At 36.6% G+C, this 14,188-nt stretch overlaps 4 protein-coding genes across 5 annotated transcripts; 3 read left to right on the top strand and 1 right to left on the bottom strand.

The window, feature by feature from the left end:
- Positions 1–172: 172 nt before the first annotated feature.
- On the top strand, positions 173–2,824 carry LOC103873252 (riboflavin biosynthesis protein PYRR, chloroplastic). Its single transcript, XM_009151673.3, has 9 exons — positions 173–584; positions 654–788; positions 860–959; positions 1,043–1,168; positions 1,248–1,561; positions 1,634–1,753; positions 1,824–2,066; positions 2,154–2,279; positions 2,368–2,824. The coding sequence occupies exons 1-9, from the start codon at positions 243–245 to the stop codon at positions 2,629–2,631; spliced, it is 1,770 nt and encodes a 589-aa protein (XP_009149921.1). The 5' UTR covers positions 173–242; the 3' UTR covers positions 2,632–2,824.
- Positions 2,825–3,848: 1,024 nt separating this feature from the next.
- On the top strand, positions 3,849–11,041 carry LOC103873248 (probable pectinesterase/pectinesterase inhibitor 33). 2 transcript variants are annotated; one of them, XM_033272126.1, is made up of 4 exons: positions 3,849–4,704; positions 4,825–9,402; positions 9,750–10,085; positions 10,172–11,041. In XM_033272126.1, exons 2-4 carry the CDS (start codon positions 8,652–8,654, stop codon positions 10,867–10,869), a joined length of 1,785 nt encoding a protein of 594 aa, XP_033128017.1. In that variant the 5' UTR covers positions 3,849–4,704; positions 4,825–8,651; the 3' UTR covers positions 10,870–11,041. The 2 variants fall into 2 exon arrangements, with proteins under 2 accessions (XP_033128017.1, XP_009149919.1); XM_009151671.3 differs by having other exon boundaries at positions 3,849–9,402.
- Positions 6,891–7,564, top strand: LOC103873366. The gene is made up of 2 exons (XM_009151780.1): positions 6,891–6,899; positions 7,070–7,564. Exons 1-2 carry the CDS (start codon positions 6,891–6,893, stop codon positions 7,562–7,564), a joined length of 504 nt encoding a protein of 167 aa, XP_009150028.1.
- A 393-nt stretch (positions 11,042–11,434) lies between the features above and the next one.
- Positions 11,435–13,931, bottom strand: LOC103873247 (mitotic apparatus protein p62). Its single transcript, XM_033272128.1, has one exon. It carries the CDS (start codon positions 12,420–12,422, stop codon positions 11,733–11,735), a length of 690 nt encoding a protein of 229 aa, XP_033128019.1. The 5' UTR covers positions 12,423–13,931; the 3' UTR covers positions 11,435–11,732.
- Positions 13,932–14,188: the final 257 nt, after the last annotated feature.

Genomic DNA, 14,188 nt, shown 5'->3' with positions numbered 1-14,188 from the left:
CTCTGTTTATGCCTCTAAACAGCTTTAAATTAATTAATAGTGTTAGTAAAAATATAAAGTGTAAAGTATGTAAACATGGATTTGAAATTTTAAAATATGATATTTTAAAATAAAAATGCTAAAAATTTAATTAAAATGATTTTTGATAGAATAAAAATAAATTCTAAAACATTTCGTAATAAACGGAAATTCATTATCACCATCACAGAGATTCTAACTGGGGAAGCGAGCGATTGATTCCAATGGCAATGACTGCTCTCTCGTTTCGACTTTGTTCGTCTCCCTTAATCTGCAGAGCCACTCTCGACCACCACGCGACCGATGCTTCCTTCATCCGACGCGCCGCCGATCTCTCCGAGATGTCCGCCGGACTCACATCACCTCACCCTAACTTCGGCTGTGTAATCGCCACTCCCTCCGGTAAAGTCGCCGGAGAAGGATACCTCTACGCTCAGGGAACTAAACCTGCAGAAGCACTCGCCGTAGAAGCCGCCGGCGAGTTTTGCAGAGGCTCAACGGCTTATCTAAACATGGAGCCTGGTGATTGTCACGGCGACCACACTGCCGTCTCCGCTCTTGTTCAGGTTTTCGCTCTCGGCTTCTTCCTCGTAGAACCGATCTTGATACTGATGATTGAGATTTGTATAGATTAGGCTGGAGTTGGTCGAGTTGTTGTCGGGATAAGACATCCTCTGCAACATCTGAGAGGCGCTGCGATCCGTGAGATGAGGAGTCATGGGATTGAAGTGAATGTTCTTGGAGAGGATGTTCAGAGTAAAGTTCTTGAGGTATATATATTTTCTAAAGTTTTCACCTTTTTAACTTTTTTTTTGGTTTTTACTAACAAAGGCTCTTACAGGATGCTAGGAAGTGTTGCCTTCTTGTGAATGCTCCTCTGATTCATAGAGCTTGTTCTCGTGTTCCCTTCTCTCTTCTCAAGTATGCCATGACTCTTGATGGTAATTTTTTTCAACATTATGTTACTAGGATAGATGGGAAGCATAAGGTAATGTTCTTTCTTTTTTTTTTTGTTTATTAAAAGGTAAGATTGCAGCAAGTAGTGGACATGCAGCATGGATAAGTAGTAAGCTCTCTAGAACCCGAGTGTTCGAGTTACGTGGAAGAAGTGATGCTGTGATAGTTGGAGGAAACACTGTACGCCAAGATGGTAAACAGTTGTACCTCTAATCTTGCATTACTACTAACATGTGAGAGTATCTGGAAGTTATGTGATTCTGTAATTGCAGATCCTCGGTTGACTGCAAGGCATGGACAAGGTCACACGCCTACTCGGATTGTGATGTCTCAGAGTCTTGATCTTCCTGAGAAAGCCAACTTATGGGATGTCTCGGAAGTATCTACCATAGTTGCCACACAAAGGGGTGCAAGAAAGAGTTACCAAAAGTTTCTCGCGTCAAAGGGTGTTGAGGTTGTGGAGTTTGACATGTTGAACCCGAGAGAAGTTATGGAATATTTCCATCTCCGTGGATATCTCTCTATCCTATGGGAGTGTGGAGGAACATTAGCTGCATCTGCTATTGCATCCGGCGTCATCCACAAGGTACTTCCATACTAAATTGATAGTCATATTATCTTTAAGACTGTCTATATGTTGATGTAACTGGTTTTTCAGGTTGTTGCTTTCATTGCCCCCAAAATTATCGGTGGGAGTAAGGCGCCGACCCCTGTTGGTGAACTTGGGATGGTAGAGATGACACAAGCATTGAATCTAATCGATGTTTGCTACGAGCAGGTAACATTCACCATCTAAAACTATTGGCTCTTAGTCCAAAGGTTTGAATCTAATCCTTGAAAAACTACAGGTTGGTCCAGACATGCTTGTCAGTGGATTTCTTCAGCCCGTACCAGACCTTTTACCTGTTATCCCTTCGGAGGACGCAACTTTCGAGATTGACCCTAGTGTTAACCCCTTTGAGTCTAGTATCATATTCTTCTACAAAACATGGGACCTTTATGGAAGCTTCTCAAATTTCTCTCCGCATCCAATTCGAATGCCATATGGTGATGGTTACAGAACATGGTCCAGTGTGGAGCATTACTATCAGGTACCTCACAACAGTCCATTTAACGGTATCTTGCTCTTTCTGTATAACATAATCCTCTTTTAACACATTACCACAAAACCTTTTAAGGCAAACAAGTTTGTGGGAGTTGAAAATCCGTTAGCACATGACTGCGTTGAGAAAATAAGAACAGCGAAAAGTCCAGAGGAAGCTGCTTTTATAGGCAGATCAAAGCAGAGACAGCAACCTGAACTGGTATGTCCTCAGTTTCGAACAATAGAACAGTTTTTCACTCGTTTGTTGATCTCTGAAGGTTGTTCTTTATGGTATCACTAACACTTAGGTTCGGAGTGACTGGGAAGATGTGAAGATAGAAGTAATGTACATGGCTCTGAAATGCAAGTTCTCTACTTATCCTCACTTGAAAAAAATGTTGCTCTCAACCGCTGGATCGGTTCTTGTGGAGGCTTCACCGCACGATCTATTCTGGGGAGGTGGTCGCGAAGGAGAAGGGCTCAACTATCTTGGTAGACTACTTATGCAGCTTCGTTCTGAGTATTTGGGCGAATCCTCTGTTTCAGCTGAGAACACTTCCTTGGCCTTATGATGGGCTGTTGAGTCTTAACTCTCATATCATATGTACCCCCAAAAAGTTATCAATAGAATTTTCAGTTTTCTGTAATATGTTGACATTTTACATTATTGTAATTCTTCAAATCTTTTAAAACATTTATGAAAGAATGTACCAGTTCTGTAATATTCCATAGTTGATTTAAATTTTAGTTTGAGGCTTTGAGCAATACACTTCAATAGCTACTAGGTTCTATTAGGGCCGGATGAATGTAAATTCCAAGCCTTGAACTTGAAGACACTAGTCACGACGTATTGAAAAAAAAACCATTATCTATCTTGATAATGTTCAATATACCTGGGCGTTTCACCCAAATCAAAATAGAACCATAAAAACCAAAAATTGAATGGTATGTAGCCGAAATATATTTTATATACTTCAAATATTAATTATATTTTGTTTTAAATAATCATCTATACTATATTAAAAGGGATATATGAGCTCCATTGAGCCTATCCAACTCAGCATAAAAAATTAACCAATCAGAGATTGCTTTTGTGCCATGTCATTCATTTGCTGAATTCAACTTCAATTAACACAGGCCGAAACATAAGGGCAGATGAAAATTCTCGGTGGCCCAGTTTCAGGACCGTCTTGGTCCAAATGATTTCGTCGATCACCGACTGAAGAGCTTCACCTTCATCTTTCTTAACGTCTCTGCAAATCATCTTTAACATTTAATTCTCTTTAATACTCCTTGAAACATGAAAATGTTAACGTTTGGACTCCCAATGTTCCTCAATTTATCTAAACTTCTTCGCCGAATCTAAGCTACGACCACGTTCCAAAAAAACAAAAAAAACACCAAATGATGGTGAAATCGATAAAATCCGCGTCAGTTCATTCAGGATACCTCTGATCGGGTTTGTCCTCTCCTTTTATATCATTCAGTTTTGTGAAAACGTTTGATATTCATCGATCATTCTTCATAGTGATTGGGTTTTGAAATTTCAATATGCATCGACATACTGATTTTCTCTGTTTCTTGTGTGAAAGTTTAGGAGTATTGGATTGAACCACTAAGATCCAAAACGAAATTCAACTTAATTGCTTTCATAATGTTTTTCAGAAAAATAGAAAGGCGAACCAGTGGAAGATAAGATCTAGAGGCTTGATCTTGAGCTCTGACGAACATATAAAAAGAAGACTTGGTCCTAGAAGTCCAATGTATGAGGGTTCTGAAGCATAAGAAAATGTAAGAATCGTTATACATTCATTCATTTATTAAATAATCTGATGAAACAACTAATTTTTCTATAGAAACCACTGAATCATCATTGTTTACTGCTACTCTGTTGGTGGTTGATAAAAAGATATGTAAGTGAATTCTAAATTAGTTGAGCTACCTATTTTGTTTGTTCTTGAGTGCAGAGTTGTGGACTTTTTGTCTCCGAATTTTCAGAATTTTTGAGCTAATTTTTATTGTCTAAGTTGTGGACTTCTTTTGGTCTTTTAATCGCAATCTTTTTTTTTTTGTAGTTCTTACAATTCCCTAGCTTTGTGCTTTAGTGATTTGGTTACAATTTCTAAAGCTCATTAGATTACAAACTTCATGAGCAAGGACTTAAATGATGTGTTAGAGAAAATAACAAAGAGAATTTACCTCAATTGTTCTAGCCATAGCACGTGCAGTAACACAAGCTATTGAAAAAACCATGTCTTTTTTTTTTGTAACTTGAAAAAACCATGTCTTCTGCAATTACAGAGTGCTTACAGGTTTGAAATTAATGCGAAATGGAAGAGGTGATTTCTTTGTGTTGTTGAAAAAAATGCTTCTCTTTCTTTTATATAGAGTGCAGTTGGTGACAAAGCAGTTAACCAGCTTCAAAAAACTGTTAATTCAAACCTTGAGGCAGCAATAGCCGTCAACGTGTCTATTGAGAATAAGGAAGCTGCTGAGAAGATACATCAGCTTTATACTATAACTAGAGTTGCATAATCTATTGATCTGGAACTCTGTGTTAGTTTTATCGTTCAGGATCTCCAGTCTCTGCTTTATACTATAATTCAGGTTATAAATGGAGTTGCTACACTATTGAGTGGACCACGGTACGTGCTCCTAAGAATTAAATGTATTTGATGGCTCAATCTCTTTCGTGCAAGTGGTATATTCATTCTGATAGCTTCACTGGTATTGGATATACTGGAATATAAATCCATAAACGACAGCGAAAAGCAAGTAAAGCAGCTTGGAGCTGTCTCAACCATAAAGCTGCCTAAGAATTGGTTGAAGTCTCAGAATTTTCAAGAACAGTGTATCTTTTCTGTGATTGAGCACCTTGCTGTCCACTTTTCTTAATGGAGCTTCCATATGTCTTTTCTGGAGCTTGCTATTATTCCCATTATAAGGCTTAACAAATTTGGCGAGAGAACCACTCTGGAAGAGTTAAAGCTGGTGGTCAAACGCTTCATCAAGCATGGGGGAGTTGAATATTGAGTTTTTTTTTGGTAAAAGTTGAATATTGAGTTTGTACACAATACTATCAAAGCATCATAGACAAAGGTCGTGGAACAAAAAAAAAGTGAGGCAAGTGTGAGAATAATAATAATGTAATTCGTTGGTTTGCCACTCAGATTGCAGGGCAGGATCAAACCGTAGCAGTTAGAATTATAAAATTCTTAAAACCGTTTTTGTTTCATAAATTATTTTCATAAACACACAAAACGTCTATGCAATGCGTGTAATCAGATTTAAGTTAAGTGTTCTTCAGAAAAAAAATGTCTTACAAACAAAAGCTAAACAAATAGTAACCTAATTTTAGACCGTTGACAGTGATAATTTTGATAATTTTCTTATATATCTACCATTTATAAATTTTGGGTTTGAAGTCCTCACTCATACCTGTTTTCGCGACGTCATGAGACTCATGACCATGTTTGAGCATGTAGATTCGGTCTTGAAAAAAGGATGACCCAGCACACAAACAATACCCAACAAACAAACAAAAAAGCTCGAACATCAAATAATAGTATTAATATTTACAATATTTCCATAGTAAAATCTAATTACTTAAATTATTAAAAAAAGAAACTGCAAAATTAATATTAAATCAACTGTAAGAAAGAAAACCTTCTATACCTTTACAACTAAAAATATTTCAAATCATGAAGCAAAATTTATTTCCATCACAAAACAAACTAAACAAAAAAATAAATTAAATAGCAAACAATAAATGATAAATTTAAATTTGGACTAAAGCAATAAACTGAAGAAAAAAATAAAAAAAACCGTTTACAAGTAGGTTGGTACTTTAGTTTGGGGTTATTTGCCGAATAACCAAAAAAAATAGAAATAAAATATTTAGAGAAAAAGAAGAGAGATAAGAAGAGAAAGTATAGAAATGATGAGATTTTGGATATTTAGTGAAATTATGTTTTTTGTATGGTTAATAGGCCTATTTTCTGTACTTTTAAAGACAAGTACAAAAATGAATACTTAATAATTGTAAAACCAAACAAACTTAATACAGTATTAGTTATAATTTTTACAGTTGTCTTACATAAAATAAATAACCAAGATAAAGAATATATATATATATATATATCTAAAATAATAAGTTAGTTAATTTTTTCTTAGTCTTACTAATCTCCTATATAAAATTCCAATAAAACATAACAAATAATATTTTTATATTTTATTTATTTATATAATTCTATAACCCGTTCCAGTATATATCATATTTTTTGGTAAAAGTATTTATCATATTTTTTATACAAATTAAATTAAACTAATATTATAAGAAAAAATCCGGGCGTAGCCCGGAAAACCCCCTAGTATGTATAAGTACAATTTATAAGCAAAAAGTGTGTTTCTAAGTATCTAAAATTATCAGCAAATAAATATATTATCTGAGAAAACCAAATTACCATAATAATTTCTCTTAATACTTAATTTAGCGCCAATTTCATATAAACTGAACTGGAAACCGAAAAAAAACAAAACTGAAACAAATTTCATATATATTTGAGCGGTTCATATATCTCTGTAAAATAGAACCGAATCAAAAACTGAGGTAGAACAGAACCGAAGTCATATGCCTAATACTCAACATAAAAGTAACAATTTATCAATTCGGTGATTATAAGCATTGTCAACTTTTGGAGTTCAGCATTCATTCTGCCAGCCAAGTGTCTCGATACTATTGAAAGTATGTGCTGCGCTTTTCTTTGGTCTGGATCTCCCAACCAAACACATAAGGTGAAGGTTAGCTGGGCAAATCTATGTTATCCCAAAGATGAGGGAGGTTTGGGTGTAAGACGACTGAGAGATTTTTCTTTGGTATTTGCGCTTAAGCTTATTTGGAGACTCTTTACGGAACATACGTTACTGTGGGTTTGTTGGATCAAATTATATTTGCTCAAGGGTAGTTCCTTCTGAGACGTAAGGGATACACATAAAGGATTTTGGATGTAGAGGAAACTCCTCAAACTTCGAGATACTGTCTATACTTTTCTCAAGTTCAAAGTCAAGGATGGGAAATCAACTTACTTCTGGTTTGATAATTGGCTAGATAAGGGACGCTTGATTGATATCACAGGTGCAGCTGGTACCACCTACATTGGTCTACCTCGTCGAGCTACTGTTAGAAAAGTGGTTAAACAGAATGAATGGGCACTTAGAGGACAGCGGAGTCGACACTATCACGACCTTCATGCTGCCATCATAGCTGAACCAGTTCCTGATGCTCAGTATGGAAGAGATGTGGTCCTATGGAAAGCTGGAGATGATGATTATCAAGAGAACTTCTCTTCCAAGAAGACGTGGGACCAAATTCGAGTGAAAAAGGGGCCAGTGGGATGGAGTAAAGTCGTTTGGTTCATACAAGAGGTACCCCGGTTCTCGTTCATCACTTGGATTGCTGTGAAGAATAGGTTATCCACTGGAGATAGGATGCGGTCATGGGGATGATTCAAGGTTGTACGTTGTGTGGCGAGGTTGATGAGACAAGGGATCATTTGTTCTTTGCGTGCCCATACTCTTATACGGTTTGGCATGGACTGGCAAATCGCATCATGGGTTCTCATACTGATCCGGACTGGCAGCTCACACTAGACTACATGGAGGGGCTCCGAGATGGGTCAATGGATACTATTCTCATCAAAATATTATTTCAAACAACTATTTATCATATCTGGAGGGAACGGAATGCGCGGAGACACCACACTAGTTGGATGACAGCAGAAGCTATAGGCAAGGCAGTAGACAAAGCGATAAAGAATCGCATTTCATCACTTAAGTACAAAGCAGGCATAAGCTCGAGGGACTTATGCGACGGTGGTTCACCCACACTATGTAGTCATGAAGCTCCTCTATCTTTTTTACCTTATTTTAGTTTACACTTAGCCCAACATAGCTTAGTCACAAAAATTCTTATTCTTTGTAAATGTTAATTTCCATAAAGGATGAATAAATTTGAAATTTCATTAAAAAAAACATAAAAGTAAAACTCTTAGGAGTTAAATATTCACCGGAGACATTCATAAAATATAACATAAAGTAAACAATATTGTTGAAAGAGTTTGCGTATGCTTGAAACAACAAGAGTAGAAACTGAGCTAAAAGCACATGGTAGGTTACTTTAACATTGGAAAAATAACATTTTCTTCTTCTTCTTCTTCCTTTTAAGTTACTTTTCCTCCTCTTTATTCATTTGACATTTTTCTTCTAAATATTTTTATAATATATATATGGAATCAATTATAGGCATCTCTATAGAGGATTGATATTATATGATTTTATAATCATATGTTTCTAAATAAGAAGATGAGTCACGATATCATATGTATACAATCCCAAGCAAAGACAACACACATCATCATGTTCTCCCCAATAATAATCACTTGCAAGGTACATACACACAAACTGCAGAATTATAATTAAAAATAAAATAAATATGAATTAATTTAATATACAAAATAATATCCTTTAATTAGTTAAAACATCACACCATGATTCTCAATTCCCCATACAAACTCATACCCAAGAACTTCAAAAAATGCTTAGAGGCAATGGCATCTTCCACATTTGCCTCTTGGCATCATTTCTTCTTCTACCATTCTCCTCCGCCGTACACGATGGTGACTTCAGCGGTGGAGCAAATGCTCCGTCTTCATGGGACCACAATATTGCACCATCACAAGAAACCGCACCATCCCCAACCCCCACCACGAGTCCCCCAACCACCTCACCGCCATCTCCCGGTCCGGCAGCTGCTCCATCTCCGATCAACAACGACTCTATCTCTGGCGACATGACATGGTGGTGCAACAAGACTCCACACGCTGAAACATGCAATTATTACTTCCAAAGGAGCCCACACAACAACATTAACAGACCACCAAGGTTTCGGTCGGAATTTCTACGATTGCTGGTCCAAGTAGCACTTGACCAAGCCGTCATCACACACGCTCAGACCGTAAAGTTCGGTCCGAGCTGCACCAACAACCAACGGAAAGCCGCTTGGTCAGACTGTGTAAAGCTCTTTGAAAACACGGTGGCTCAACTGAACCTGACGCTCAAGGGACTTAACCCGGCGGCTTCCAGTGATGTGAAGTGTTCGAACTTCGACGCACAAACGTGGCTCAGCACAGCCCAGACCAACATTGAGACATGCCGGTCTGGTTCGGAGGATCTTAAGGTCTCGGATTTTGTCATGCCGGCGATCTCCAACAAGAACTTGTCGGATTTGATTGGAAACTGTTTGGCTGTCAATGGAGTTCTCATGAAGCAACATAATCATACAACTGGTACGTTCAGTTTTATTATAGTATTATAATTACTTTGAGTGGTTAATTAGATTCCTCATATATGAACATTCTGATTTGTTTATCTCTCTTAATACTTTGATGCAACAAAAGGTATATACAAATAAACTTAAAGTGTCTATTTCTTTCAATAAATATAAGTGTTATTACGTTTATCGTAATCTTATCTCACACGTAATCAGATTAATCATGTGTACTAATTAACACCCTTTGTTATATTTCCTCCAAAAGATATATTTTTCATGTTAAGTGGTTATATACCAAATGTTTGAATAAATAACGTGACTTTATCTAACACGGTCATATTTTTATTTGTTTGGTTTGTGCAGCTAACCACAAAGAATACTTCCCAAGCTGGGTGTCAAGACACGAGAGGCGATTACTCGTATCAGCCTCTTTAGCGAAATCTAGACCCCATCTAGTGGTGTCGCAAGACAGGTCTGGCCATTTCCGGTCGATCCAATCTGCGATAAACTTCGCAGGAAGACGAAGAATCAAGTCAAGATTTATAATATATGTGAAGAAAGGTGTTTACAGAGAGAACATCGAAGTCGGGAACGATAACCACAACATAATGCTTGTTGGTGACGGCGCAAGAAAAACAATCATCACCAGCGGTAGAAGCGTCAAGAACGGCTACACCACCTATAACTCAGCAACAGCTGGTAAATATATTTCTTAACATATTGGATAAATCCGATTTAAATCTTCTTATGATACTAAATAATTTTTTTGTCAACTCTTACTGAAGGCTTTGGAGGCCAAAGGTTTGTAGCAAAGGACATGACGTTCATCAATACGGCAGGGCCATTACGCGGCCAAGCTGTCTCGGTTCGGTCATCCTCTGACCTCTCAGTTTTCTACCGTGTCGGTATCCATGGATTCCAAGACACGCTCTACATTCACTCGCAACGTCAGTTCTTTAGAGAATGTTACATCTCAGGCACCATAGACTTCATCTTCGGAAATGCAGCTGTTGTGTTTCAAAACTGCATGATCCTCGTTAGACGTCCTCTCCGTGGCCAGGCTAACGTTATAACTGCTCAGGGTCGTGGTGACCCTTTTCAGAACACAGGTATTACCATCCACAGCTCAAGGATAATCGCGGCTTCCGATTTGAGGCCTGTTATTGGAGCGTACAAGACCTATTTAGGTAGACCGTGGCAAGCGTATTCGCGTGTTACGATCATGAAGACTTATATAGATAACTCGATCAGTCCCTTGGGATGGTCTCCTTGGTTAAGAGGGTCCAATTTTGCTCTCAACACAGTTTTCTATGGAGAGTATAAAAATTTTGGACCGGGTTCTTCCACGAGGTGGCGGGTCCGGTGGAAAGGATTCCACGCCATTACCAGTGCTGCGGTTGCTTCCCGGTTTACTGTGGGAAGCCTCATTGCAGGCGGTTCATGGTTGCCTTCCACTGGGGTGCCATTCAAGACAGGGTTGTGAGGAGAATTGCATGTTCTATTCCCAGACTATTTATATAGTGTGTTATGTGTGTAAGTGGGTATGTGATCCTTGTTTATTTATTTATCTCTTGTTAACATCATTGTTAACCCAACAAACTATTCTATATATATTTAAAGATACATCGGTATAAGACGCATTTGCTCTAGCGCTACATTAGGTCCAGCTTAAAATTTGAAACACAGTCTTTTATCAATGTTATTAAGAGACAAAATATACATTTTAGTTCGAAATCCATCCGTTGTATATGAGATTTACGTACTTCATGGTGTGTGCATCCTTCGTATCATTCACTTAGAGCATGATTAATGGAGGCACCCATTTAGGATTCTTACAACATACGATTTGATATTTTTTTGCTAAGAAACGTTTTTTATATCTATTATTTAGGTGTTATTTTTTTAGTGTTTTTTTAGTTAAAATTAAAGTTAAGAACTCTCATTAATTATGTTCTTATTTGACATTGATGTTAGAACCGGCTCTAATTAAAAATTGGTCAAGCATGTGTCTGATGATGCTACTGTATTTAATTAGGAGCCAATTTTTTAACAGTATTTACCCATCTCCATAGAAAGGTCATATGTTCGATTTCTTGTGAACGGTTTGGCTCTGTTTGTCACTTTGGTATGCATTTGGTACGAGAAAAAAATTCCACAAATTACAAGTTCTCTCTTCTTTCTGTCTTTGTTTTTGTAATTTAAAAATCATAGCTTTTTGATTACTATACTTCATACTCATTCATTAAACCATACAATGAAAGAATACAACCATCTAATGTATTCATACAAGTAGCAAACTGAAAGAATGAAACTAAAAACAGAGTGAAAATCAAATGAAACAATCACCTAAGTAGGGGTAAGAAAAGGATCTTCCTCTGTGATATCACCAATATACCCTAATAGTAAGGTTATAATCACACCCATTAAACCGAAACAGATCAAATCCATAAAACCAAACCGCCTCTTGTCTTTCACATCTCTAACCACTACCTCTTCCTTAACCGGCACTGCAGGAAACGTAACCTCTGTCTTCTCCTCCGATGAAGCATCTTGAAACAATGGCCACTGCTCATCGTCTTCATCTCCTTTCTTCTCCTCCGATGAAGCATCTTGAAACAATAGCAACTTCTCCTCCTCCTCCTCCTTCTCTTCCTCTGCTTTATCGAGTTCTTCCTGACAAGAATTCACCCACGAGACAACCGAACCGGCTTCACCATCGCCAACACCATCATTATTATCCAAATTCTCATCATCACGACCGGAGAGTCGATTGGTTGTAAAAGCCTCTTCGAGTTCGGTTAACCTCTTGGCCATGCAAGCAAATTTCACCCTTTCTTCACTGCCTTCTTCTCCTTCTGTGTCGTTAGGCCGGGAAGAAATCTCAGCCGCTAAGAGGGTCTTCGCGAAAATAACTCGGAGTTCGATATCGCGGTAGACACTGGGATCATCTTCATTAAAAGTGAGTGATTCACTTAGATTCTCGAGTTCTTCAAGTTTCTTCTCCAAGACTGAGTTTGTGTTTGTCTGCTTCTTCATTCTCTTCACCTTCTTAAACCCAATCAATGAATTTTTGTGTTTTGTTTCTGTGTCTTTGTCGGATTTTACAATGTGGAATAAGGAAACTTCTAAAGAAGTGGGTTGCAACGGTTACTGTGAAACTAATATATGCCTTTTCGTGCACATGTACACGTTTGTTACGTTACCTATAAACACGTACGTTTGGATGTTTTTGTATTTTACTTTTCTTTCCTCTTTCTCTCACTATCATGTAGTTAATTTGAAAATAGAAATTTCATAAAGAGAGAAAGCATGTTAAGATGAAAAATTGAAATATAGATAATTCTTGCAGTGACATTTCCTACTGGAAAAATAAGTTTGCTCAATGGACCTTTACATTCACGAGAAGAACGTGGAATGGGGTTGCTCATTTGCTAGCAACAAAGCATTAGCAGAATCAGCTTTTTGCTAGTGATTCTACTTTGTCTTTGAGTTTCTTCTACCGTACTAGTATCGGTTTCATTTCTCATTTTGGTGCTTCAAGTTTGTATCGGTTATTTCTTCTCATGTTCGCTACCAAGTTAAACAGTTGAATTATTAAAAAAAATTGCTTCTATATTTTAAATTTTTTTTTATCATGGAACCCATTCAAGAGGTATGTTTGTTAACCCCTATTTATAAACCTCATTCTTCATTTTTAAATGATATTTACATTAAAAAAAAAAACACTTTGTTTCTTCAAGATTGTACCCTCCTATAAATGGCGAACGTAATCGGATCATGTAATACCTTTTGATAATATGAAACAATACTTTGCCGGAAAAAGATGAAAAATGGAAATCACTGGAAATCATTTTTTTTTCTAAATAGAGAGTTTTAGGATAATTGTGTAATAAAAATTGAAACACTATAAGAAAATATCTGCATAACAAAGATTACGACGAATTTGGGTTGTCGTAAATTGACGGTAAGGTGACGACAACATTACAATTAGAGATTTTACAAAAAAAAAAAACATTACAATTAGAGAGGCAATCGTCGTAAAGTCGAAATAATTTTACGATAATTTTTTGTCGTAAAGCATATGTAACATTATGACAAATTGCCAATGTAAGAAAAGATGCATCGTAAAAGCAGTGTAAAGTAAGTTCAAAAAAAAAAAAAAAAGCAGTGTAAAGTACTACCATTTTACGACGAAATTGTTAATGATGTATATACGAGAGTGAGTGATACAGTATGTGGAAACGTGTTTGTAATAGGTTATACACTTATACCTGATAAATTTCTTCATAAATTAGTTTTTATATGGATGTAAAAGACTTGTAAAACCATTGATTGTTAATCAGTTGCTAAATTCTTACATACCAATGACGAAAATTTTATATGTTTTCTTTTAAGAATGAAACACACAAACAAATAAAAAATCCTAAAATGGGAAAGATAGAAAGATAGAAATAAAAAAATGTCCGGCGATGGTAATATTTACGAATTACGAAATTGAATGTATATACACAAAGATTTTGACGGGATAGTGTCGAATGAATTTTTCAACGGTCTAGAGATATTCATGTACAAGACTGGTAGTACACCGATCACACATGAAACTAGTAAGATGCCATGTTATTGTTGGAAGTGCAAGAATACAAAATTTATCTCTAGTGAAATTGTAAGGAATCATTTAGTAGATATAAATTTTACACTGTAGTACTATATTTGGTTTTAACATAGAGAGGGTTATGGTGAGAATGAAGTTAGTAGTAGTAATAATAATTTTAAAGATGTAATAGTGAAGACACTACAAAAAA

The sequence above is a fragment of the Brassica rapa genome, chromosome A06 (assembly GCF_000309985.2).
Source record: "Brassica rapa cultivar Chiifu-401-42 chromosome A06, CAAS_Brap_v3.01, whole genome shotgun sequence".
Taxonomy (NCBI): Eukaryota; Viridiplantae; Streptophyta; class Magnoliopsida; order Brassicales; family Brassicaceae; genus Brassica; species Brassica rapa.
This window is presented reverse-complemented; position numbering and strand designations above follow the sequence as displayed.